Source organism: Naegleria fowleri, assembly GCF_008403515.1.
Source record: "Naegleria fowleri strain ATCC 30894 chromosome Unknown tig61, whole genome shotgun sequence".
Lineage (NCBI taxonomy): Eukaryota > Heterolobosea > Eutetramitea > Acrasida > Naegleriidae > Naegleria > Naegleria fowleri.
In genome coordinates, this window is record NW_025407993.1 from 515,131 (window position 1) to 540,527 (window position 25,397).

Here is a 25,397-nt window from a genome sequence, read left to right on the forward strand (position 1 = left end):
ATAAAAAAATAATGATTTTCTGAACTCTTTATTTTCTTTCTCTTAAGTGAGTTTCAGATGGTTCAAGTGGTGAGTCAGCTAACGTTAAGGTCAAATTAAGGAATTAATAGTATTTTATTCCAAAAGGAGAAGGGGTTTGAGTGAGATGGGAAGTATCGGCTTGACTTTGTTGAGGATTAATGTTATGACATTTTTGTTGATGATCTTTCCATGCCAGTTGTTGATGTTCAGTGGAACAAAAATAGGTAGGAGCAAGTTGGACACCTTTTCTTCTCAGTGATGCACAAATAGTACATTCAAGTAATGATTCTTGTCCACAAACTACACATGGTTGATTCACAGGAATTCTTCTTGTGGAAGGTTGACTCGTAGTGGTGCTACTCATCGTGTTGGAATATGTAGAAGAAGGAACATTCTTTGATGCCGATGATAAGGTCGATCTTGAATTACTAATCATGCCACTGCTCTCACCAAAAGGAGAAAAAGCACTCTTTGTTGAATTTGAAAAACTACCGATGGAGCTACCGCTGAGAGTATTGCTTCCACTACCAGTGCTGCTGCTACTTGGAAGAAAACTTGTCAATCCTAAACCTCCACTTGTAGCAAATGCACCTGCTGGATTCGTTGAAGAATATGCAGAGCTCGATGAAAAGTCCTTAGCAGAGGAGCCCCATGAGGAATTTGATAATGCCGAATTGGTCCACATGCTGTCTCCAGTTGTATTAAAACATGAAAGACTCGTAAAGTTGAGTGATGACGATGAAGAGGACGACGAATTTGATGGCAGGGTATTGTTCAAAAGGCTTGCTGGGAAATTTGAAGGTTTTTGTTGAGGGGATGTTGGTCTCTCCTCTGACAACAAGGAATCTGTAATAGATGTTGCAACCTCCTGATTATGACTCGAGCCGTAGGAACCTCCTGAAAATGAGATCAGTTGCTGTGTATGTCCGTTCGCGCCACTGTTGCTGGGCATGATATTTCCAAAAGAGCCACCTGTAGTGCTTGCTCCCCCAGTAAGAAGGGCATCCCACCCAAAACCTCTTGACGAAGGCATAGTATTCTGATTTAACATGTTAGTATTCTCAAAGAGATGAAGTTGTGAAAATTGCTGAGATGTGACACTACTGCTGTCTCCAGACTGGCTTGAAATGGGTGATGAAGGAAAACCAAAGTTACTTCTCGAATCCTTGACTTTAGGAGAATTCATGACAAGAGGAGATGCTCCTCTACTACTACTACTTGAAAATGCACTTCCCACAAGAAGATCCACTGGCATGTTTGAGCCAAAAGTATTCGATGAGGCATTGCTTGAAATGGTAGCACTACTACTAGAAGTTGTTGGATGTGACGACGATTTCTTGCCTCCTTTTGAGTGTAGCTGATCGAGTGAAGGATATTCCTGATCATAGGTCGGATTATTCATGGGAGGAGCTTGGTTTAATGATGACGATGACGATGGAGGAACACCTAAACCCATTGGTGGGAAAGAGTTACTATTAGTTGGTGGCATTAATCCCAGACCGACCATCATGCTACCAGGATATTGAATTGCAGGAACAAATGGGCCTCCAAAAGGGCCAACAAGAATTCCTCCACTTGGTTGTGATCCATTGGGGAATGGCAAATTAGGGAAAAATTGTGAGGGAAGCTGCTGTGGTTGTTGATTAATCATTGTGTTGTTGCTACTACCACTGCCGAGCAATCCAGTAAGGTTCGAAGAAGCAGTAACAGGAGTTGAACTTGTTTGCCATGCTTTTGCAGTCGATGATTGATTTGGAATTGGTGATGGATTAGTTGGAGTGGATAAAAGGTTAGAGGATGGTGTGATTGAGGTTGCAGTTGTTGGTGTTACAATGACTGGAGACGTGTTAGAAGAAGATGAAGCAGCCACAACCACTTTTTGAGTGGTGCTACTGCTACTGCTGCTACCAGAAGAGACTGTACTCGATGTAGACGTAGCTGGAGATGTCTTTTGGAACTGTCAGGTTCATATTGGTCTGTCCTTTCTTTGTTGCTAATGTTGTCTTGGTGGATGCAGTACTTGTTGCTTTGCTCTTTGATGAGGCCATCACGACTGGTTTCTTTTGAGATGAAGCATCTATCCACTCAGGTTCACTTGGTTTTGGATTGTTGCACATTTTACATCGGGTCAGAGATGCCTTATTCACATAAGTACACTCAAGACAGCTCCAACCATTTTGTGGATTGGTGCTAGAACTTCCTGAACTTGAGATGGATCCACTCGAGCTTGTAGAACTTGTAGAGTTGTTGCGTTTTCTATTCACATTACTAGTAGTAGAAGTGTTGGTTGGAATGTGAAGATGAGTTGGTGGAGTTGTAGAAATGCTGCTGCTCTTCAAAGCTTGTTGCTGTAATTTGCGTTGCTTAATTTTCTCTTGTTCTTCACGATGTTCCTTAATATAGGCATTCCAGAGGGACGATGATCCAGCAATTTCAGACATTTGATCTCCAAGCTTTTCAATGGTTGGAATGATTTCGTTACACTTCTCAATTAATAATTCTTTCAAGGAAGAGCTGATTGCAATGATCAGTTCATCATCTCCACCACCAGAAGTTTGTGCTTCGCTGTTATCCTCTCCTGAAACAGTTAAATGCTTAGAATTGAGAGACACACCTCTCTCGTCTTCTGGATCCAGCACGGAAATACCAGAACTACTCTCAGAATTACATGGTAAGTCTTGAATATATTCCAAAGCAGAAATTAGGTCCTTGTGTAATTTGATTGCTGCATTATTGCACGTCGTAAGTTTGGATAACATCTTTTCATCCATTATGGTTTGAATTGATTTTTGTGATTTTGGTGATTTCCAATCTCTCAACTCACTAATACTTTTTCGCAATCTATCCACACGATCCTTAATATGCCGTATGTTGGCAAAAGCTTCAATCAATTCATATACTTGTTCTGTAGTAATATCACTGATATCTCTCATGTTAGATATCGAGTCGAGTATTGGAAAATCGGAATGGGGAGAAGATGTTTCCCAGTCTTGTAAAATTTCTTCCGCTCTTTCATCAACGCTCACTTCTACAAGTTTTCCATTCTTTTTTGCTTGACATGTTCTGTGTTTCATATTTCTATCACCAATAACTGCAACGTAGTCTGCAACCGAGTTGGTTATGAGTTCTTGCAAGTGATCGGGTTTGATAAATTCATAGTCCTCAGATGAAGTCGGTGTCTCTTTCGTGTAACAAGCCAATTGTGTATACACATTAATTCCCTTAGCTAAAAAAGTTTCTTGCACTTGTTGAGCATAATTTCTTACTCGTAAATCTGCACCAAATAAAACGATAATATGATGTAAAGGCTTCTTGCTTAATAAAACTTGGGTGATTGGATCTAACCCACTTTTTAGGTGGCTAATATTTTCACAATGATATTTCACATTCATCAAGTTAGTGGAAGAAGGATTGTAGTGCGTAGAATGGTATCGGTTGCTTGTATTATTCCTAGAGTAAGATGATGAGCCACTGCCACCACCGCTATGCGATGGAGGCCGTGAAAAGTTACTAGATCTAGGTGAAGTTACATGACTTCCCGATGAAAGATTGTGTTGAGGATTAGTGGGAGATGATCCATAATACTGTGAGGAGGATGAAGAGGAGGCATTGCTGGTACTACTCGTAGCGACATGTTGTGATTGAAATTGTGAAGGTCTCTGATTACTACTGCCTGAAGGAATACCCGAATACTTTTTTCGTTCCTCAAAAGTGTTATCTTCCTCATTATCATCATCTTGATTAAAATCTTCTTCTTCTTCCTCATAATCTTCTTCTTCCTCATTTTGACTACGATAGGAGGGAGTTTGTGATGAATAGTTTGTTGCTCCTGTGCTTCTAGTAGAGTGATAGCCTCCTCCCACTGAAGAGGATGAAACATTTGAGCGGTTACTTCCGCTTGAATTTGCACGATCTACCCGATTTTGATTTTTCAGTATGGTTGGAGGTGCTTTTGAGTAATCATGATGATGATGTTGTGAGGAAAACCTTTGCGTACTTGTTGCAGTAGAGGATGATGATGAATAATTGTTGGTTCCGCCACCTCCTCGCTTGTTGTTATTGGTGCGGAAGTGAGTCATCGTGTGCTGATTCAAAATAAAATTGTTGACTTTGTTGTTGGAATACGTGAACGAAAGTAACAAATATACTAAAATAAGAGGGAGGAATTTCCGTTATTGACTAGTATTTCAATGCAAATTCACAGAGATGCACGATTGGTGATGAACACTTTGAAAAAATCTCCTAAAATACAATAAATTCAAAATGAGCCAATTCAAATAATGAATAATTGTTGCTTCAGTGATGAAAATCAGGATGCAGCAGCTGCTTGATTACAAGTTGTTTGAATATATGCGGGGTGAGCGGTTATGTTCAAAACTATTAACAAAAATGGATGCTGATCAACTCCGTTGATTTTTGTGGTGCCTTCACCAAAACTATTCTAGTTTGCTTGAAGATGCACTTGTTTTTGCTGCTACCGCTTGATGAATGACTGACTTGAAATATCTCAAATTATTGAAAACGTTTTCAAGCCTTGATGGAATTTTCAACAAAAATTTGTTCACTGTTGTTAATGATGAATGTAATACACTAGTGCGCGTGTGTCTGATTTAGACTCGTTGTTGTTGTGATTGTTAATATGCTTGTGATGAACAACAAACGCCAATCGGACCGAAAAAAAGCCTCACAACGAATATTTTTTTTGGTTGATGGGAAATAAATGTTCTTGCCCAAAACCTTCAATCTCGCGTTGCTTTGGCCTTTGTTATGCTTCGAACAAGAAGATCACTGAGTATCACCATTAGGTTGCATTCATGAGATCTTGTGGGCATCCATTTCCCACCCCTCATGGAGAATTAATTGAATATATATGGGAGGGATCTCTATGAAGAAAGTTTTGGGAATGGCAACTTGGACCGACTCACTTAAACCATCATTCCTCAATTATAAAAGTTCAAAAAGGAATTGCGGAGGATCATCAATTCCTTGCTGATGAAGTTCAACAAGCATTTGGAAGAATTAGTGGTCAACAATGTTATTAGAACCACCTATTAATGAAATAAAAACCATCGAGTTCCTCATCACATTCATGAAATCCACCTCGTTATTCAGTAATTTCCATCGAATGGAAATCATCCAAAAAAGTACAAATTGGCCACAAAGTTAATGACATATGAAAACAAAGTGAATGGATAATAACACACATGTCCTGCAATGTATTCAACACATGATGTGCTCACTCATTAATTTATACAAACAGGACTGTCACTTTTCATACAAACAAGGATGCATTTTGTTGAATAGGACTGTCATGTCTCTCTCCATTCATTTTGGTTTTAAAAACAAATTCACTAACGCATTCTGTTGTTTACAATTAACCTTTTGTGAGTCCTTTTTCAACTAGAAAACCAACTAATTTTTTCTCCACTAACACCACACAGTAGCAATCTACAAACTTCACTCTGCAACTATTATTTTCGTCAATTGTTACAACAACATGAAAAGTCAACAACTTTCGAAAAGTCCTCGTGAGCGATCAGCAAGTAGTGTTTCCAATGCCTCAACCATGTCAGCCTCTTCCTCTTCGTCAAATTGTGTCGATGAATTTATATTGGCACTATGCGGGGATGGTTCGGTTGGAAAAAGTTCCATCACAACACGATTCATTCAGGGTACTTTTGATAAACAACAAATCTATGATCCCACTATTGAGGATGCGTACTATGTGAAGAGAAATGTGGACGGTTTGACCACACAGATGGAAATTATAGATACTGCAGGTCAAGAAGAGTAAGTAGTAATTGTAGCACTGGTTCAGCGAAATCTGAACAACAACAATTCACCCATTGTAAAACATGTTGTAAATGTTGATGTTTGCTGTTGTATCGACTTTGTGAAATATGCAACGTCAACAATCACCTGATGGGTTTGATGATGGTATGTCCATAATACAAATTGCTGCTCACACCTCTCTAATGGTTGACCCTATTTTCACTGCAACAGATATAAAGCGTTGAGATCTCAATACATGAGAAGATCGTATGGTTTCATCTTTGTCTTTGATGTCACCAATGGTGACTCCCTCAAGTCTCTGAAAGAGTTTTTCGAACAAATTCAACGTATCAAAATGAGTGAAGAAGATGTCAGTGATTGTAGCTCTCTATCAAGTACTCCTCGATGCAGTGATGCCACCTTGGGCTCATACATGTCCACCAGTTCAAGCATACTCTCCTCCTCCATGATGTCATTGGTTTCACATGATCGAAGTTTTTCGTCTAGTTCCATTCACAGTAATTACTCTGGATCAAGACATGCTCAACAACAAACCTCTCCTCGTAATGCTGGATCAGGAGGCCACACCTCCTCTCCATTCCTTCATCCCTCTCTCAACTTTCCATTCATCTTTGTCGGAAATAAGATTGACTTATTGTTGCATAATGCTCATTTGGCAGATTTGCCCAATCCTCAACGAAACTCGACTCTACCGCAGCAACATCCTCAAACCGAGAAGGAGAAACATCAAGAGAAACGAGACAAGAAACTTCTCCGAAAATTAGACAAGGAAGTAAGGTCATACATTGTGAGGGAAATTCTAGGTCTCGATGAAACTCAACATCCTGATTTCATCAAGAACTATCAATTGCCTCTGTATTGGACTTCTGCGAAGGAGAATATCAATATTGATGATTGTTTTGATGGTCTCCTGAGGGAGATGAGAAAATTCAGAGCTCTGCGTGAAGTGAAAACCTCACCACGGTCCTCGGAACGAAAAGGCTTGTCCAAACTCTTTGGAAGAAATCGAGAGAATTCTTCATCTACCATCATTCATCATGCAAGTACTTCAACGGTACCACAAATTCAAGAACCTTCTTCCAATGGACAGCAACCACAAGCAACAAATTCCGGGCCTCCCCGAAGAAGATGGGGAAGTTTCTCCTCCAACTCGAGTCATGTGAGTCAGCAACAAAAGAATCAAGAGGCTCGGAAGAAGAATGGAGAGAGAAGCGCTTCGTATCCTTCTCGGAGAGGTTCCTTCTTGTTTGCTTCTTTCAATTGTGATAATGATATGGAAGATTTGTTTCCATGATTTTCATCACGAAACGGTTGTTGAGCCACACCACCAATTATTAAAACCATTTGTAAAATTGTTTTACAATCCAATTCAATGTAAGGATTGGAGTTGTTTTCCATTCGTTCGTGTAACCAATCTTGCAAAGTAGGAAGATTTCTTCTCCGGAGATGAAAGCTTTTTTCTCCCAAAGCGCTTCGAATGAGTCGGCCAGCTGATCTCTTGTTCTTTCATTTTTGGATTCCATAAGCTTAATTTACTATTGAAATATACACTAATAAAAAAATAACTAAACGACTGAAATGTTCTCTCAATAGATCTTTCGAGAAATTAAGATGTCATAGGGTTGTAAAAATCAAGGGCTGGACGCACAGCTTTCGAATCTGAGTGAAAGAAAGGTTTTTTCAAATCTTCTGTGACTCCAGAGTGAATCGCCAAACAATCTCATTGTCGCTAGAAAGAATTGTCATTGGCCTAATATTTCAGTCTTGCTATGGAGGTCCTTTTGTTGAAGAACCATAATCAAACCTTCTTCATTCGAACGAAACAACAACTCAGGACATGCATAATTTCTATACTTGCCCAATAGGCAATGTGTTGCCCAATGAGAAAACTGTTGCTTATTTTTGTAATTTTGCGACCTTTTATTGAGCTTTGCCTTTGTATTGGGCAAAAATCGAACGCTTTTGGTAATTAAAACAACAAGTGTCACTTGTCAATAAGAATGATAATTAAGAATGTTTCTAATTGCCGGTCAGCACGATCTCTTATTTTCGGCTTCAAAGAGCAATTTTTTTGAATCTTCGCAATCGACGCATTTACACGCAACTAATCCACACTCATTCAGACAAGTTAGGGCTTTAAGACCTTGTCTTTAAATGTTCTCCGCTCGGATTGCTGTTCAAAAAATTGAAATTTTCGTTGTGACGATTGGGACCAAATTAATTCAAATGTAATCTTACTCGATCGGTTCTCTTGGTGGTTGTTGCTGTGAGTCTTCGTGTTTGTGTGAAAAAAAGTTACAACTTCAACCAAAATCTTTTCCTCCAACTCTCACTTCGAATTCGAGAGACCGAATCCACACAGACACACACATTGTTCTATCCACTTTATGTGTGTGGTGTTGAAAGTGGACGCTCTTTTGTTTCCACACGTATTGCTTTGGGTGGTCCACATGACGATTATCCCTTTGAAACAGCAACACACAACCCATCTCAGCTTCCACAATTTGATTGCTTCCACAGTTCATCTCAGTGAAATATTGAACTTCTCGAGTTGAACGGAGCGAAAAGGCAATCCAGAATCACTCGAAAGAATTGTCGGTTTTTTGCTTTGGGTTTCTATCTTTTTCATCATCAAGAGTTTCATTGAATCAATTTCCCGATAAAGATCATTACGAAACTCAAAGATGAATCCTCCGGCAGAACCTCCACAAGACTCTCAACAAAGAAAGAAAAACCCACTCCATTCAACCATGATGAGCGCTGGTATGAATTCTCTTCAATCATTATCTTCTTCTTCTTTGATTGGAAATGTCAATCATTCTCAATTCACAAAAAGCTCAGCATCTCTTGAAGGTGGATCTTCTTCATCATTCGATCCAACAACAACAAGAACAAACATCACCACCTCTACCACTCTGACACCCCAAACTCAGAGACAAAAAAGACCAAATCGAGGTGTAAGGTCTACAACTCCAGTTGCTTTGATTTCAAAATCTTGCCATCATTCTGCATCCACTCCACAGCCGTATGCATCCTCTTCGAACTTGAATGCTTTTTTGGGTTCGTTCACATCACAGGTGAATTCTTCTTCGATGGGATTATCCATGCAAGAATTCACTCGAGCCCATCATGACCCTCAACAAGGAGTAATGATGACGGTTTCATCACCACCTCACCACCACCACCTCCATTACGATCCACAACAAGATGATTCTCATGATCATCACTTGTCCTCATCATCAGCGCCACAGATTTATTCCCCCTTCACGATGATGTATACAACGCAACAACAACCCCAACAACAACCACCACAACAAACACCTCCTGAATCAACGAATCAACCTCAGAAACCATTCATGGCTTGCTACTTTCCGAGGCAACCACAAAATTTGGAGAGGAGTCAATCTCAAGCCTTAACATCCCCACAAACAAGTGTTGTTGTGTCTTTTGGAGAGCATCCAAAGGAGACTTGTCAAAATGTCCTTTTTGTTGGGAATGACAACCAACAACGAACAATTCAAGAAAAAGTGAAAACAAAACCTGTCATGCAACTGCCATCCATTGATGAATGGTATCAAAAGGAAGGAGGAGATGTTGAGAAGTCTTCTCTTCTTTACAACAAGTTGTTGTTGTCAACAAACAACAAGAAACGAAAAATCGAAAAGCAGCAACAACGAGAGAATCATAAAGAAGAATTAAGCATCCACCCACATGTGTCAACTGCCATACCATCATCCAACCATTCGAAAGTTGGGCCAATTTCCACAAATTTGGTAGATGCAACGTCAGGATTAGAAATTAGTGGAATCGTTGTCAATCATTTCGACTCTTATAATGACAAGTTGAATGTTGATGAATCATCCTTGGGGAGGAGTGGTGGACATGGGATGGACTCACATCGTTTCTTATCAAAAAACTTTCCTTCGACTTTACATGCAACCTCACGACCAAATGTTCGTGGACACAAAACGATGACGTTGTTCACTGATCATCAGTCAAGTTCTCAATCATTGTCTACTACTACTAGGCCAATCCAACAACCACCCTTTTCGTCTTTATCCACAACAGCAATAACTCAACAACAACCGACATGTCCTTCCAATGTCGTTGGAATGGAAAAGATGATTAATCTGGACACCACGAATGACATGTCCAATCATCATGCAACAACATTAGTAACAACACCAACAACCAATCAACAACCATTGTTGAAACATGCAACAACTACGACAACGACGACAACATTGGTGACCATCAGTGGCCACAACCATCCTCAACCACCACATGTAACGACCAACTACTTGAAAGATGATCATCCTCCACTTCTTCCTCAACAACAACATGTAAACTCCAACGAACAAGACTTGTCATCCACAAGATCTTTTATTCATCTTTCTCAGCCGTCACATGTGGAATCCTCTTCTGATTCTCCACATCCTTTTCAACCTGTCATGCACGTTCAACAATATGGTTTTCCAAATGATCCACAACAACAACAAACATCGACAAGTTTGATGGTTCCTTCGAGTTTGACATTTCCACAACAAACAACTACGAGTAGTACTACTGGCAATTTAGGGCACACTGTCACCATGTCCAACATTGAATGGATTTCTTCATCCACCACAACCATGACTCCACAATCTTCGCCAAGAATGAAAAAACAAAAAAGAAAACCCAAATCCTCTTCTTCAACACCTGTCGCTTTTCAAAATGAAACTTGTTCCTCTCCTCAATTATCACCTTCTTCATTCAATAACAACAACACTCGATTTCCAGTCAAATACAATAACACTTCCATTCCTCCTTATCCTTTAAATTCGACTCCACCATTGCAACAATTACAATTCATGGATTCAAATTCTTCATCACCGAAAGCATCAAATAATAATCAACGACGAAGAAAATCATCGCCTTCAGTCATTACCAACCCTACCAATGGTTTTCTCATGCAAAATGAATATGAACAATTTAATAAGGGAGAACATGATATTCAACGAAAAGCGAAAGGAGAGAAAATTATAAAATACACACATTATAAATTTTAACACATGTTTCCAAGTCCTTTTAGATGTCAAAAAGAAGTGAAACATCTTCTCATGCTTAACACATGTTTCCAAGTCCTTTTAGATTTCAAGTGGGCGAACAACAGGAACATACGTAATGAGAAATAGTTTCACCTTAGGAACTCGATTAAGGCATGTGAGTGCATGTTTGGTAAACCATCAATTTTGGAGATGACGTATGTCAGTTGTCGACGTTTTTGAAAAATAAACCGTTAACAAGTAGATAAAAAAACATTTCGTGTTGTTCCTGCTATCCACATACTTCGAGTCGTGATTCACTGACATCTGTTGCGTCTCCTCAAGGAAACACCCAAAGATTCTGTCTTTCAGGCGCCATCAACGTACGTTCATCATTAACCTCTCTTCCAAGTATCATCAACTGCCACCAGATATTCCAATTCTCGTCGTCGTAGTCATCGTCATCCTCCACTCAAACAACGATGATTAGCGAACTCGTCAATAAACAATTCATCGTCATTGATGAATTAGAAATTCAAACCAAAAAATCCTTCAACAATAATAACAACAACAACAATTCATCATCTTCTCCCACCATCCTCTCTGGACAAGGTTCACCTAAACCTCTCTCACCCATCATCCAAAACGGTCGTCCCAGACGTTCCTCCTCACTCACCAAAGATCAACTCGAAATTCGTAAAGTCTACGACAAGATCTCACAGAGTCCAGTTTATAATGTTCCCGATAAAGTCATTGAGAAGAATCAGAAGAGTTTTCTTCTTTCCAATGAAGAGTCCTTGTTGGTGTATTACTTTCGGGATTGGTTGGAAGTGATGGAAGAACAGTTAGAGGATGATTTTCGGAGAAGTTCAGAAGCTTGTCAAACGAATGAGAAGGCTTCTTCTTCTTCAACCACCACCACCACTGGTCGACGACAAGTGTGCATCAAAAAGAAGGATCAATTACAAATGAAAGTGATTTTGTATGATGTGGATGATTATCCCTTGTATTTCCCATTGCGTTTGATGAGTGAGGGAAATTTCAATGATCCTGATTTTATCAAGTTTGGAGTTTCCTTCTCGGCACCTCACACAAGTGGTGTTCAAGAAAAGACATTTGTGTTCATGGAAGATGGATTGGTTCATTTGGTGGAAAAACATGAATCAACTTTGGTTCCTCAACATGTTCTAGAAGGTTACGAGAGTGAATCGTTGTGTGTGAAAAGCGTCACTGAAAATTGTAAAATATTGAAACGATTGCAACAAATTTGTAGAGTCATTAAGGATTTTAATATCGATAAAATGTATGGAGATAATGATAAGGGAGGATCTTTTTACTTTTGTAGAGAAATTGCGAAATTGTTTTCTGAAGAATCCTCACTCGTTTCGTGTCTCTCTGAGAATGTGAAGCACTTGTTCAAAGTGTGGAAAGAACGTCACGATAAGAGGGTGAAGGAAGAGGAAGATGAATTAGATTTTCACAATGATACCTTTTATTCACAAAATGAGCATGTACCCATGGATGACATTTCGAAAATTATCAAACAAGCTTCTCAATCCACACAAGAGGCAATTCGCGAGCATTTAATTCATCCTTCTGCGTATGAAGTGATTTTCGAGAAAGTTTGTCTCGACTTGCAATATTATCCAACACTTGTGGAGTTTTATACTCCTCAAAAGAAGCAACATTACAAATTTAACACGTACACAGAGTTTGATCAATTTTTGTGTGATCAGTACAATGATCGAAACAAAATTCGTGAACTGAGACAAAAGTATCCTATGGACTACTTATATTTGAAGATTATGCACCGAAAATTGTGGTGCTGTAAAGTGGCCAACTCGTTGTACGATCCACTCATTTCTAGAGACCACTTGTTTGATATTAAGGGAAGACAAACGTTCTTCAAGGATCCTGAAACATTGATTCATCACTTTGGAGATGCCTCCTCAATCACTATTGACTATGAAGCATTGAAAAAGTCAAAAGATGGCAAAACAGTCAAAGTCTTGTCGCTCGACGGTGGTGGCATGAGAGGTCTTGTTCTCATTGAACAATTGAAAGCCATTGAAGAATGTACTGGAAAGAGAATTGGTGAATTGTTTGATATCGTTTGTGGCAGTTCTACCGGTGGTATTATTACCTTTTTTATTGAAGCTGGCTATACCATGGATGAAGTCAAGTCTCAATACCTGGCCATGGGTCGTGACATTTTTAACATGCATTCGCATTTTACGACACTAAAAAAGGCAATCAAATTTTTGAGAGGAAAGAGTTGGTATGAGTCAAAAATTCTTGAAAAATACTTTAAGAGAAATGCGGGAGCTATTGATTTGTATTCAGCAACCAAGACGAGACCATTTACTTTTGTTTGTGGAACCATCAAACCAGAAAAAGCATTAGAACCAGGTTCTAAAGTTTCTACAAATTTCACAGAACAATTTCCATACATTTTCAGAACGTACACCAATCCTTTCATTTCAACCAAGGAAGCTGCTAAAAAGTTGCTGGATCCTGCCAATGATTTCATTTCGAAAAATATTTACGATGATTTGTTTTACTCTGGAACAACCACTGGTCGTGGTGTGAAAATTGTAAGTTGTTTTGAAAGTTTAAGCATAGATATGATCATTTATTTCTTTTTGCGACACAATAACATCATGGAACTTGCAATGTTTTCATTACGTCTTCCTTCATCATTACTCAAATTCCATCGAATGTTTATTGAACACACTTGAACATTCACAGACAAATGCATTGAGAGCAACCACTGCAGCACCCATTTTCTTTGATGCTGCCTACATTGGAAATGATTATTTCACAGATGGTGGATTGACTGCAAACAATCCATCTGTGATTGCTCTTAGTGAGGCCATGAGAATGTATCTGGGTCACAATAAGTTTGTTTTCGTCTCATTAGGTACTGGAAAGAAGAGACGTTCTCCTTCACAAGATGGTGATTTTTTCAATCCCAATACGAATGAGGCCATGAAAAAGACCAGAGGATTTATTGAAAACTTAATAGTCACAGCAACTGATTTGAAACTATTAGTGGACTTGGTAACTTCATCAGAACGAATTCATGCACAAATGGTTACTATGGTGAAATTGTTGAATGAAAGAGATCTCAATGCTGACATTAGTTATTACCGATTTGATCCACCTGATGTTGGAAAATATGATTTGGATACAGTAACACCTTCAGTGATTGAGGAATATGAAACAAAAGCACGAGAATATATTCGAAGTAATGAAGAATTCCCAGTCATGTGTAAACGATTGTTGCAAGATTAAATATATATATATTGGGTGTTACAAGTAACTTACATCCATGATCATTCACAGTGTAGCTACATGTGTTGTGAATTGGAATATCCAATGACCATGTCATTTCATATTTTAGAAAGTGATGCCAAGTTGAAGATTACTCATTTGAACATTTCACGGGAAAGAAGCCGTCACCAAACTCCGACTACTTTTCACGGACAAAAAAATGTCATCACATACCCTCAGTTTCAGCATCATCGTGGATGGATACAATGTTGTCACCACCAAAGACAAACACGCCACGGTCATGTACGATCTCACATTCATTGTGAAAAATCCAATACCTCTTTCATCGTCTTGTTCCACAAATACTGCCATTTCCACTCACAATAATCAACAAATTCTCATATCCATGACCGTCGGCAAACGTTACTCCGAACTTCGAGAATTATTTAAAAATCTCACATCCATTCTCAATAGTCATGCGCATCAACATCATTCGACATTGAATTCATCCACAGCAGCAACAACCACGAGTTCCATGTCAACAACTTTAGCTCAAGAATTTAAATTTGATTTTCCTCCAAAATTATTATTTGGAAATACGAATCCAGAAATTATTGAAAAACGAAAAGTGGAATTACAACACTTTTTTGATCAAGTAACGATGCAATTAGTTTTGGAAAATCGAACTGAAGGAGTGTCTGGAGAAATGTATAAAACGGTTTTACAATTTTTTCAAGTTCAAAATACTCATTATATTTGAATGCCAATTTATTGAGGCATAATTGATGTAAATAAAATTATATATGATATATCACTACATTACCACGATTGTATGATATGATAATATATATTTATACGACTGGCTGATACGTTCGTGGTAATGCATTTAACAATTTATTTCAAGTAAACGCGCATTTGAAAAAAATGATTCAATCATCTTCTCCGACTTTCATCGAACACGTTCCGAAACGCCTTCCAAAAAATACAACCCAATCGGTGCCAATTGTTCCCATGAAATTTGTGGTCATTTCCGATACACATTTATTGCATGATTTATTGATCATTCCGAATGGTGATGTTTTGATTCATTGTGGAGATTTTACCAATTTGGGATTGTCTGCAGAAGTGGAAATGTTTTTTCAGTTTTTAGTGGATAAGTGTGATTCAAAGTTTGAACATGTTATTATGATTGTGGGTAGGTGATGGTGATCAAAACGAAATATTGAGATGATGATTTGGGATGGATTCTGATGATTCTGATTTTTATTATTTGAAAAATTATTTTTACTACGTTCAAAAATCATCATGGTTGAACACATGACACACATTTGACAAATATTTTGAATGTGCATTTCAACTCAAAGGTAACCATGAATGGGCTCCTGACGTGGTAGTTGGTACAAAATTCAACATTTTTTTCAGTCCAGAAAATCAGAAAAAACTTCATGCCAAGTACCATCTTCTTTTGGATGATACAATTACCATCAAGGATAAAAATCAGAATGCAATCAAAATTCATGGCACTCGTTATCGAGGAGCATGGGCATTTCCTGTGTTTTTCAAAGACAAACGGAAAAAGACAACCTTTGAAATTCCAAGCGATATTGACATTTTACTAACACATTTTCCATGCAATAAGAACAAGCTGGATATTATTTATGATGGAACTTCGAGAGGGTCTGAAGAATTGACCATGCTTCTTGAGTCCGATAATTATTTCACAAATTTGAAAATTCATTGCTTTGGCCACAATCATGATGGACGAGGTTTCTATTATGATACAACAAAAGATAGACTCTACATTAATGCAGTTTCAGTGATTGGAGATAAGCGGGACAAAATTGTTGAACAACCTTTTGTTTTTGAGTTTTGAGAGAAGATTTGAACATCAGTAGAATGTTGAAATAGCTTTGCATTGAGAATCTTGTCAGTTCGAACCAAAAATTCATGTGATTCTTTGTGAGTGTCTGAGCGTTCCAAAATCATGGTTTGAACAGTCGTCCATCGAATTCTTGAAAAGTGATGAAATTTCAAAGATGAGGTCAGTTATTCCTCGAATTTTAGAATTTACAATAAAACATCCCCTTGAAGAAAAAATGAGCAAACGAAACGCAGAGGAGGCCTTCTCATCCAAGGACACTCCAAAGCAACACGATGGCAAGATGAATCATCAACATCAACAAGTAGAACCTACAAATGGAGAATCGGAGAGCGTTGAAGAACAAGACTGTACTTTGGTTCCATATAGTAAAAGAGTAAAAGAAAATAATTGTACAATGGTTGCCTGCACGAATAACGATGTGATGAATGATGAGGACACGGCCACAGATAATTTGTTTTCGAAAATATCGCAGTCCATTGATCAGTACGAAGTGGTGTTGCGAAAAATTAGAGTATCACAATCGGGTGTCGGTAACATTTTGTATAGAGATTTGAAACAACTCGGACAAGATGCTGTATTAAAACTTAGAGAGGATTTGGAACGCTCTCATTGCAAATTGGTTCAATTGTTGAATGAACAAACACAATCTGCTAAAAAGAATGACACAGAAATGAACCAATCTGATGTGAATTATATTGACAAAAATTTGAATCAAGTTCTACCAACTGATCTGTTGAGCTACATCTTTTCATACTCACTGTTTTTTGATTTTGTTCGAATTTCTCACACATGCAAGCTCTGGAGAAATATTGCCATGACCAAAGCTGAAGCTCTCACAGCTTTTGACATTTCAGATGATATTTCGTTTATTAATGGATTGTTTTTATTCAAGAGATTTATCGAATGGAGAATAGAGAACATTCGTCATGTGAGCATTTATGCTGATGTGTTTTCCAAATGCGGCCACAAATTCAATGCCGTACGTAAAATGGATGCTTTCATTCAACACTCGAACATGGCGGGATATCCAAATCTTGAACGAGTCAAAAAACTGTATACACGTCAATTCACATTTTTTGGAAATATCACACTCCCAGGTATGTTTCAAATCAATGGCTTTTTTGTAAAAATTTAAATCATTTTTGTTTGTTTGGACCTTTTGAATGCATGTACTATGATAAATAATGTCGCTACCACATGGATAGGCCTCGAGTTTTTACAATTCAAAAGCTTTAAAGACGCCATAATTGACTTTTTCCATTTATCCATGTTTGGACTGGCTCTCGTTGATACACTGTTACCCATGCTCGATTTTACCAAGATTGATCGTATCCAACTCATTTCTAACACGAGATTGCTTGCTTCATTCATTCGTTTTTTACAAGATACGGATCCATCCAAAGCTGGAAGTAAAGCAAAAATCAAAACCTTCCTTACAAACATTAACGATCACGTCAAATATTTAATTTTAACCACCAAGGACGACGAAGAGTATGAGGAGGAAGACGAGGGCACTACGGAATCTTCTGAAGAATTTAACTTGGCCTCTCTTGAAAAATTAACCGTCAAGGTTGGATCTTCTAAACTTTTCAAAATGTTGAAATTCAATCCTGCAAAACTCAAATCGTGTACGATTGTGAATTGGGTCTCTAAACATGCCATGGATGCATCCGAAATGGAAACTAAATCTGAAGAAGAAAGACAAGAAATTTCAGAATTTCATTCCATCTTGGATCGATTCTACAATGTTTCATGCCTACGACTTGAATATGTACATTCCATCTTCTTTAAATCTTACTCGTTTGAAAAGTTCAATAATCTCAAGTCTCTCAAGGTTTTGGAGATTGAGGGAGAAGTGCTTGAGCGATTGGGTCCTAAATTAGTGTCTCTAAAAGTCCAACGTATTTCAAACTTTAAACCACAATGTAAGTATTTTCGAAGTGTGTTGCGAATTTCAAATTTTTGGATATGCAATGATCACAGTAATCGAAAGTTGTACCAAATTGAAACATTTAGTACTTGGTTCGCGATTTTTAGCGGATGTGAGTAAGTTGACTTGTGTGTTTTTTTGTTATAATTTTGGTTTTCAAAATAACCTCGTTTTACCTTGTATTATAGACATCCAAAAGCTTGAAAAGTTGAAAAAATTACACATTCTTTCATCTCAGAAACACAAACTCTCAAAATTGAAAATTGAATCTCCTACTGTCGAAATCATTCTTTGCTATGCTGATATTCGATCTCTTGAGATCACTTGTCCAAATTTATGTTTTATTCATTGTGCCAATGTTTCACCTATTGATGATTTATTGATCAGAACAAATAAGCTTCAATATTTTACTGTTGAGGAAACAACAATCAACTCATTGACCATACTCTCGTATCCCATCCCCAACCAAACTGCTGAAAATGTTTCTCCATTAATTAAGGCTTCATGTTTAAGCTATGTGCAAGTAGTCAAACAGATGGAATGTCCCTATTTAAGAAGTATCAGCATCTCAAACATGGAAGTCCTCAAAAATATGATTGCACTTCAACAAACTCCTCTACTTGTTAACATGGACATTTCTGAAACCATTGTTGATACATCACTATTGATACAAGCTCTGAAAACATTTCCCATTCAAAAAATTGCCATTTCCAATTGTTCAACTACTGACCGTTCTGACGAAAATGTGGTCGATTTGAATGGAGTAGAATTGAAAGAAATTTATGTCAAGGAATGCGACTTTGGAGTATCCAAATTTGTGGTTCAAGTATTTTCAAAATTTGAAAAGATTGACACCCTTTGTATGCAAGATTGTTATTTGGATCCTTCTTTTATTAGATCCGTTTGCCAACCTGAAGAAAATGAGTGGAAAAATTTGCAAAGTCTTGAAGTTGACATTTGTGCTAATTTGAGTGGAGATGAAATCAGCATGTTGTATCGAAATATTGAACATTATGAGAATTTGAAAAATTTATCCTTACTAATTTATCCAGACCGAGAGACTGAGAGTTTCCATCATGCAAGATTTCCGCAAACCTTGGAAATGTTCAACGGCACTTTCAACACTCTAGAAATTGTTCGATCGAAATCAGGCAAGCATTTACCCAACGTTATCTGTAATTTGAAAACGCTCATCATTCAACCATGTCCTAGTTCCAAATTTTTTGACATTAATAGTTTGTTCCAATCATTGAACGACTTGTTTGTTGTGAGTGATGATGACAATGATGGCAAAAACTCGAAAAATTCGGAACACCCTCTCTATACATCACAACTGGAGAATATTTTCACAGACGATGTTCAAGATTTAGATACGGAACCACCTCGCATGAGTTTATTGACTCATGTCATGAAAAACCTTCCTTCTTTGAGATATGTTTCCAAATCATTTTTTGTGGATGAACCTGTGGATCTAGCAGCAGCTCGACCTGATATTCGATTCCAAGAAGATTAAGTTCTGAAACTCCCAAGCTAAAATATATGGTTCATTGAACAATAAACATTGTAACCAATAGCATTATGACAAACTTTGACGATACAATACATCTACTTGGCATAACGAGTTGGAACAAATGGCATTTTGGTGATCTTTGCCACCTGCAAATTATTTCTGATTTGAATTCCAAATTCAGTTCCTTCCTTTGCATATTCGCTCTTAATATATCCCATTCCAATAGGATGATTCAAAATTGGACTCAAAGTTCCACTTGTAACATAACCGATTTCTTCACCAGTTTTAAAGTCCTTGAATTTATATCCTTCACGAGCAATTACTGCTGTCTTGCCAGTTCCAACAAGCTCTTGGCCATACGAGAAACCCACTCTCAATTTTTCTACACCTGATTCGAGTTGTTTCTTAATGACATGAGCACCTGGAAAGCCACCCTCCTCACGACGACGTTTAGCAATTGTGAAATTTAAGGCGGCCTCAATTGGGGTGATTTGGGGTGTCATATCGTGACCCATAAGACATAAACCAGCCTCAAGACGCAAAGTATCTCTACAGCCGAGACCAGCCAATCGAACAAGAGGTTCACTTCCACCTACTTGCAACAAGGCTCTTGACAAATCGACAACGGCTTCATCGGGAACAGAAATTTCAAAACCGTCCTCACCCGTGTAACCACATCTTGAAACTTGAACAGAGAATGATGACTTTCTACCAGGTAGAACCACAACTTCGTCAGAGCTTGTCATGAATTTGAGGTTTTTAACTCTATCTCTTGCTTCATCATTGGCCAGCAATGGCAATAATGCTTCGACGGCTTTTGGACCCTGGAGAGCAATCAAGCTCTTTCCTGAAATCAAGTTGATTTGCAAGTCTGATCCTGAAAAACTCTTTCCAGTTCTATCACATTTTAGATTTTTCAATTGATTTTGTAAATGTGCCATATCACTATCCACACAAGCAGCATTAATCACAACATAAAAATCAAAATTTCCGTCACTCTCTCCCTTCTTGGTGATCATCAAATCGTCCAAAATTCCACCATTTTCATTTGTGAATTGAGTGAGACGTGCCTGACCTACTTTGAGTTGAATAATGTTGGCAGGTGTGACCTTTTCAAGAAATTCTTGAGCATCGGCACCAGTCACCTTGACCTGACCCATATGAGAGACATCAAACAAGGCAGCAGAATTTCTACATTGTAAATGTTCTCTCTTGAGAGCATCCTTATATTTACTCAATTGATACATGACAGGCATTTTGTAGCCAGCAAATGGAACAAAGGTTGCCTCGTGTTCGGCATGGAAATCATAGAGAGAGGTCTTTTTCAAGGCTTCCGATGATGAAGAGGATGAATCCATTCTACCATTTTCATGATGGAAGGAACGTTGTTGCGCTGCTTGAACGAGAATTGCTGTCTTGGAAGATGCTCCTTTTGAAGATGCAGAAAGAGTGGTAATACGACGGATCATGTTGTGATGATGAATTAAACCAAATTAAGATTGATGGAATAAAATTAATCTCTTGAAGAAAAATGAGGTTTGATGATGAAATCAAGAGTCAATTTTTTTTAATAATTTTTTTTTGGAATTTATAATTGATTCTTAATGCTGAATGTGTCTTTTTTGCCAAGATTTTGAAGATTTTCCATGATGATGATTGAAAAACAAGTATGTGACGTTATTGAAAAAAATATTCTTTTATAAAAGTGTAAAACAACAAGTTCTGAGCAAAAAAGAAGAACATTGTGTTCAAGTACGAGACAACAAGGAGAATGGTTAAATATGGTAGAACGACTTTTATAGGATCCAGATATTCCTCCCAAAATGAAACAACCCCTCCATTTGTTGAACGTTTTGCTTATATTCCTTTCAGTACATAAGCCCGATGATTCACCTTCTTCAGATGTTCATGAAGTCCTTTAATTTGTCCACCTTTTTCTTCAAACAGTCAAATACACCCTCCTTATACTCTTGTGTAGTAGCAGTGATGTTAGGTAAATGTTTGACATTCATTGAAAAGGCTTTTGCAATCTTGTCTGCGTTGGCCTTACTTGTAAAATATTTGCTCAAAATATTTTCTTTTGATTCGTTTTTAAGAATGTCTTGCACGAGGTCTGTGTATTGGAGGAAGTCTCTATCATCTTCTAAGAAACCATTCATTAACCTGATCACAATGGCTTGTAAACTCATTGTTTTGTCTTCCAAATATTCAATATCAACTTCATGTAACTCTTCGGCTTCTTCCATTTTGTCTTGCAAGTCTGAAACAGTGTTCTCGAGGTTCTTATTTTTATGTTGTAAGGTTCTAATATCATTCTCGAGGTTCTTGTTTTTATGTTGTAAGGTTCTAATATCATTCTCGAGGTTCTTGTTTTTATGTTGTAGGGTTCTAATATCATTCTCGAGGTTCTCGTTTTTATGTTGTAGGGTTCTAACATCATCCTTTAAGATTGCAACGTTGTTTTGAAATGTTTTCATCTCATTCAACATTTCACTAATATCATGGGTACATTCCACGACGGCTGAATATTTTACTTTTTTTGAAGTTACTTTCTCCACCATATCCTTTGTTCCTACCATTCGTTTGAGCGCGCCTCTGGTAGCTACATCTTTGGCCACATTTATATCAACCACTCCGAATAGGTGTGGTGTTTGTGCTTCATAGGGAATATCTTCTGTTCCTATTTTATAGGGTTTATTGGCATCAGGGTAGAAGTCTTCTTCGCCAGTGGTTTTGTAGTATTTGGTAGTCGCTTGTGAAGCCATTTTTTAAAAAACGGTTTTTTTGGCGCAGTCCTACAGGGACTCAGTTAAAGAGGCTTTTTCAACACTAGAAAAGGATGAAAAAGTATTATCGTTGGGATCTTGTGATCACCATCATCAGGATGATTCGTATATTCCAAAAGAAAGTAGAAAATAGGAGGATCATGGGAAACCTTCGGAAAAAGAAGAGAACAAGAACCCTTTGGACATAATTCTCTCAAATTCTTCCAAATTCCATCGGATTTTATGGGCAAGACATTTCAAAGTCTTTATTAGTATATCTTGTCCAATTTAAGTTGCAAAAAGCACCCACGATCACCCATCGCATATGAGCAATGTGCAGCACTTCAGTTTTGCTTTTGGTTTTGATTCTAATTCATTCTTTGCAAGATTTAAATATCTTGATTTCCCTGAACTTATTTTCTATTCTGATATGAACACTAGAGAAGATTTTGAGTAATGCAGAATAGAATTCAAAATCCAAAATTGCGGAATCACAACAAAATGCAGGTTGTTCTGATCCGTCTATTATTATGGTAATCAAATGTTTAAAATATTCTTCACTATTATCCATTCTGAACTGCAAAGTTTGCATAAATATATAGCCTTTTAGCTCAAAATACAGCCAATCAAGAATTCTAATTCTTATAGAGGTTATTGTTCGTTTTTCAATTTGAAAAACGCAACTCAAAAATTAGTCTGTACAATATTGCCGCAAATGTACAAGCGTTATCATAATTTCATCTTCCACTGAAATTTCTATTGGTCTACCTAATATATTGAATCGCGCTTGATTTCTCAATTGGATTAACTGATGAAAATCTTCTTGACATATTCCTGTAATTTTATGAATTACGTTGCAACGAATGACATATTGTGTAAAATTCAAATGCTGAATAAAGTTAATTGACAAAATATGCAGAAAATCCCACAAACACTGGACCTTTATCAAGGTCGGGTGTTTGGAGAGACTACAAACCCATTTGTTCCTCTAAATTAATCAAACGATTCTTGTTGTTTACGTCTTCGAAACACGGTGTTTCCATGTAAATTCCATGATCATAACATCATCACCCGAATTTAAAAATCCATTCGGATCATTACAAAAAAACATAACGAACATGACTACAAGAACACCAACACTTCAACGCTACTTACAATTTCTCGCAATAATTTTATCTCCTCTCGATGAAAGAATAAAGAAATGAGTGATCATTTTTTTCTTTTTTGTTTTTTTTAATACATCTTCGAAAACATCAAGTTTGTCATTCTCATATCCAAGCTTGTGATTCTCGCATCCATTTTTGTCAGTGTTTCATTTAAGCCACGAATTTGTTGAGGTAAATCGGAAAGAGAAAAATAGAACGAAGCCATTGCCTTATGATCGTTGTTGATTAAGGCGTTGTATATTTGATCTACCGACATTTTTTCATCAGCCAAATTTTCTTGAGAAACGGCCAATGCTTCTACGTTGGATGGCAGCTGAGAGGATGGCGATGTATTTGTTTCCACGTTGTTGGATGATGAAGCACTAGTGGTTACAACCTTGTTTTTGGATGATTGTTGAGAGGATGGCGATGTAGCTGTTACCACGTTGTTGGACGATGAAGCTATAGTTGTTACAATCTTGTTGTTGGATGATTGTGGAGTGGGTGTTTTGGTCATCGATTTTTTTTTTGTTGAGGATGGAATTGGTTGGGCCTCCTTTTTAAGAAGCGTTGATTGATAACGTTTGGACACAAGTTCGTTATACTCTTCAGCCACTGCCTCACGAGTAGCTTGGAGTAGTGTTTGTGCAACTTCAATGTTGTCAGCTTCTGATCTAAATCTCGAAATGGGTTTTGGGTTTGGGTTTGGGTTTGGGTTTGGGTTTGGGTTTGGGTTTGGGTTTGGGTTTTGGTTGTTGGGTTTTGGTTGTTGGGTTTGGGTTTGGGTTTGGGTTTGGGTTTGGGTTTGGGTTTGGGTTTGGGTTTGGGTTTGGGTTTGGGTTTGGGTTTGGGTTTGGGTTTGGGTTTGGGTTTGGGTTTGGGTTTGGGTTTGGGTTTGGGTTTGGGTTTGGGTTTGGGTTTGGGTTTGGGTTTGGGTTTGGGTTTGGGTTTGGGTTTGGGTTTGGGTTTGGGTTTGGGTTTGGGTTTGGGTTTGGGTTTGGGTTTGGGTTTGGGTTTGGGTTTGGGTTTGGGTTTGGGTTTGGGTTTGGGTTTGGGTTTGGGTTTGGGTTTGGGTTTGGGTTTGGGTTTGGGTTTGGGTTTGGGTTTGGGTTTGGGTTTGGGTTTGGGTTTGGGTTTGGGTTTGGGTTTGGGTTTGGGTTTGGGTTTGGGTTTGGGTTTGGGTTTGGGTTTGGGTTTGGGTTTGGGTTTGGGTTTGGGTTTGGGTTTGGGTTTGGGTTTGGGTTTGGGTTTGGGTTTGGGTTTGGGTTTGGGTTTGGGTTTGGGTTTGGGTTTGGGTTTGGGTTTGGGTTTGGGTTTGGGTTTGGGTTTGGGTTTGGGTTTGGGTTTGGGTTTGGGTTTGGGTTTGGGTTTGGGTTTGGGTTTGGGTTTGGGTTTGGGTTTGGGTTTGGGTTTGGGGTTTGGGTTTGGGTTTGGGTTTGGGTTTGGGTTTGGGTTTGGGTTTGGGTTTGGGTTTGGGTTTGGGTTTGGGTTTGGGTTTGGGTTTGGGTTTTGGGTTTGGGTTTTGGGTTTGGGTTTGGGTTTGGGTTTTGGGTTTGGGTTTGGGTTTGGGTTTGGGTTTGGGTTTGGGTTTGGGTTTGGGTTTGGGTTTGGGTTTGGGTTTGGGTTTGGGTTTGGGTTTGGGTTTGGGTTTGGGTTTGGGTTTGGGTTTGGGTTTGGGTTTGGGTTTGGGTTTGGGTTTGGGTTTGGGTTTGGGTTTGGGTTTGGGTTTTGGGTTTGGGTTTGGGTTTGGGTTTGGGTTTGGGTTTGGGTTTGGGTTTGGGGTTTGGGTTTTTGGGTTTGGGTTTGGGTTTGGGTTTGGGTTTTGGGTTTGGGTTTGGGTTTGGGTTTGGGTTTGGGTTTGGGTTTGGGTTTGGGTTTGGGTTTGGGTTTGGGTTTGGGGTTTGGGTTTGGGTTTGGGTTTTGGGTTTGGGTTTGGGTTTGGGTTTGGGTTTGGGTTTGGGTTTGGGTTTGGGTTTGGGTTTGGGTTTGGGTTTGGGTTTGGGTTTGGGTTTGGGTTTGGGTTTTGGGGGTTTGGGTTTGGGTTTGGGTTTGGG

At 38.3% G+C, this 25,397-nt stretch overlaps 10 protein-coding genes across 10 annotated transcripts; 6 read left to right on the forward strand and 4 right to left on the reverse strand.

The window, feature by feature from the left end:
* Nucleotides 1–103: 103 nt before the first annotated feature.
* FDP41_008578 (uncharacterized protein) lies at nt 104–4,100 on the reverse strand (the record flags this gene model as incomplete). The annotated part of the gene is made up of 2 exons (XM_044712446.1): nt 104–1,959; nt 2,042–4,100. 2 exons carry the CDS (start codon nt 4,098–4,100, stop codon nt 104–106), a joined length of 3,915 nt encoding a protein of 1,304 aa, XP_044558084.1.
* Nucleotides 4,101–5,518: 1,418 nt separating this feature from the next.
* FDP41_008579 (uncharacterized protein) lies at nt 5,519–7,108 on the forward strand (the record flags this gene model as incomplete). Its single annotated transcript, XM_044712447.1, has 2 exons — nt 5,519–5,811; nt 6,025–7,108. The coding sequence occupies 2 exons, from the start codon at nt 5,519–5,521 to the stop codon at nt 7,106–7,108; spliced, it is 1,377 nt and encodes a 458-aa protein (XP_044558085.1).
* Nucleotides 7,109–8,498: 1,390 nt separating this feature from the next.
* FDP41_008580 (uncharacterized protein) lies at nt 8,499–10,862 on the forward strand (the record flags this gene model as incomplete). Its single annotated transcript, XM_044712449.1, has 1 exon — nt 8,499–10,862. One exon carries the CDS (start codon nt 8,499–8,501, stop codon nt 10,860–10,862), a length of 2,364 nt encoding a protein of 787 aa, XP_044558086.1.
* Nucleotides 10,863–11,320: 458 nt separating this feature from the next.
* FDP41_008581 (uncharacterized protein) lies at nt 11,321–14,132 on the forward strand (the record flags this gene model as incomplete). Its single annotated transcript, XM_044712450.1, has 2 exons — nt 11,321–13,432; nt 13,587–14,132. The coding sequence occupies 2 exons, from the start codon at nt 11,321–11,323 to the stop codon at nt 14,130–14,132; spliced, it is 2,658 nt and encodes an 885-aa protein (XP_044558087.1).
* Nucleotides 14,133–14,331: 199 nt separating this feature from the next.
* FDP41_008582 (uncharacterized protein) lies at nt 14,332–14,871 on the forward strand (the record flags this gene model as incomplete). Its single annotated transcript, XM_044712451.1, has 1 exon — nt 14,332–14,871. The coding sequence occupies one exon, from the start codon at nt 14,332–14,334 to the stop codon at nt 14,869–14,871; it is 540 nt and encodes a 179-aa protein (XP_044558088.1).
* Nucleotides 14,872–15,035: 164 nt separating this feature from the next.
* FDP41_008583 (uncharacterized protein) lies at nt 15,036–15,984 on the forward strand (the record flags this gene model as incomplete). The annotated part of the gene is made up of 2 exons (XM_044712452.1): nt 15,036–15,306; nt 15,476–15,984. The coding sequence occupies 2 exons, from the start codon at nt 15,036–15,038 to the stop codon at nt 15,982–15,984; spliced, it is 780 nt and encodes a 259-aa protein (XP_044558089.1).
* Nucleotides 15,985–16,207: 223 nt separating this feature from the next.
* FDP41_008584 (uncharacterized protein) lies at nt 16,208–19,436 on the forward strand (the record flags this gene model as incomplete). Its single annotated transcript, XM_044712453.1, has 4 exons — nt 16,208–17,090; nt 17,199–17,918; nt 17,977–18,039; nt 18,112–19,436. The coding sequence occupies 4 exons, from the start codon at nt 16,208–16,210 to the stop codon at nt 19,434–19,436; spliced, it is 2,991 nt and encodes a 996-aa protein (XP_044558090.1).
* Nucleotides 19,437–19,528: 92 nt separating this feature from the next.
* Nucleotides 19,529–20,902, reverse strand: FDP41_008585 (uncharacterized protein; the record flags this gene model as incomplete). The annotated part of the gene is made up of 1 exon (XM_044712454.1): nt 19,529–20,902. The coding sequence occupies one exon, from the start codon at nt 20,900–20,902 to the stop codon at nt 19,529–19,531; it is 1,374 nt and encodes a 457-aa protein (XP_044558091.1).
* A 429-nt stretch (nt 20,903–21,331) lies between these two features.
* FDP41_008586 (uncharacterized protein) lies at nt 21,332–22,198 on the reverse strand (the record flags this gene model as incomplete). The annotated part of the gene is made up of 1 exon (XM_044712455.1): nt 21,332–22,198. One exon carries the CDS (start codon nt 22,196–22,198, stop codon nt 21,332–21,334), a length of 867 nt encoding a protein of 288 aa, XP_044558092.1.
* A 1,233-nt stretch (nt 22,199–23,431) lies between these two features.
* Nucleotides 23,432–23,860, reverse strand: FDP41_008587 (uncharacterized protein; the record flags this gene model as incomplete). Its single annotated transcript, XM_044712456.1, has 1 exon — nt 23,432–23,860. The coding sequence occupies one exon, from the start codon at nt 23,858–23,860 to the stop codon at nt 23,432–23,434; it is 429 nt and encodes a 142-aa protein (XP_044558093.1).
* Between the last annotated feature and the right edge of the window lie 1,537 nt (nt 23,861–25,397).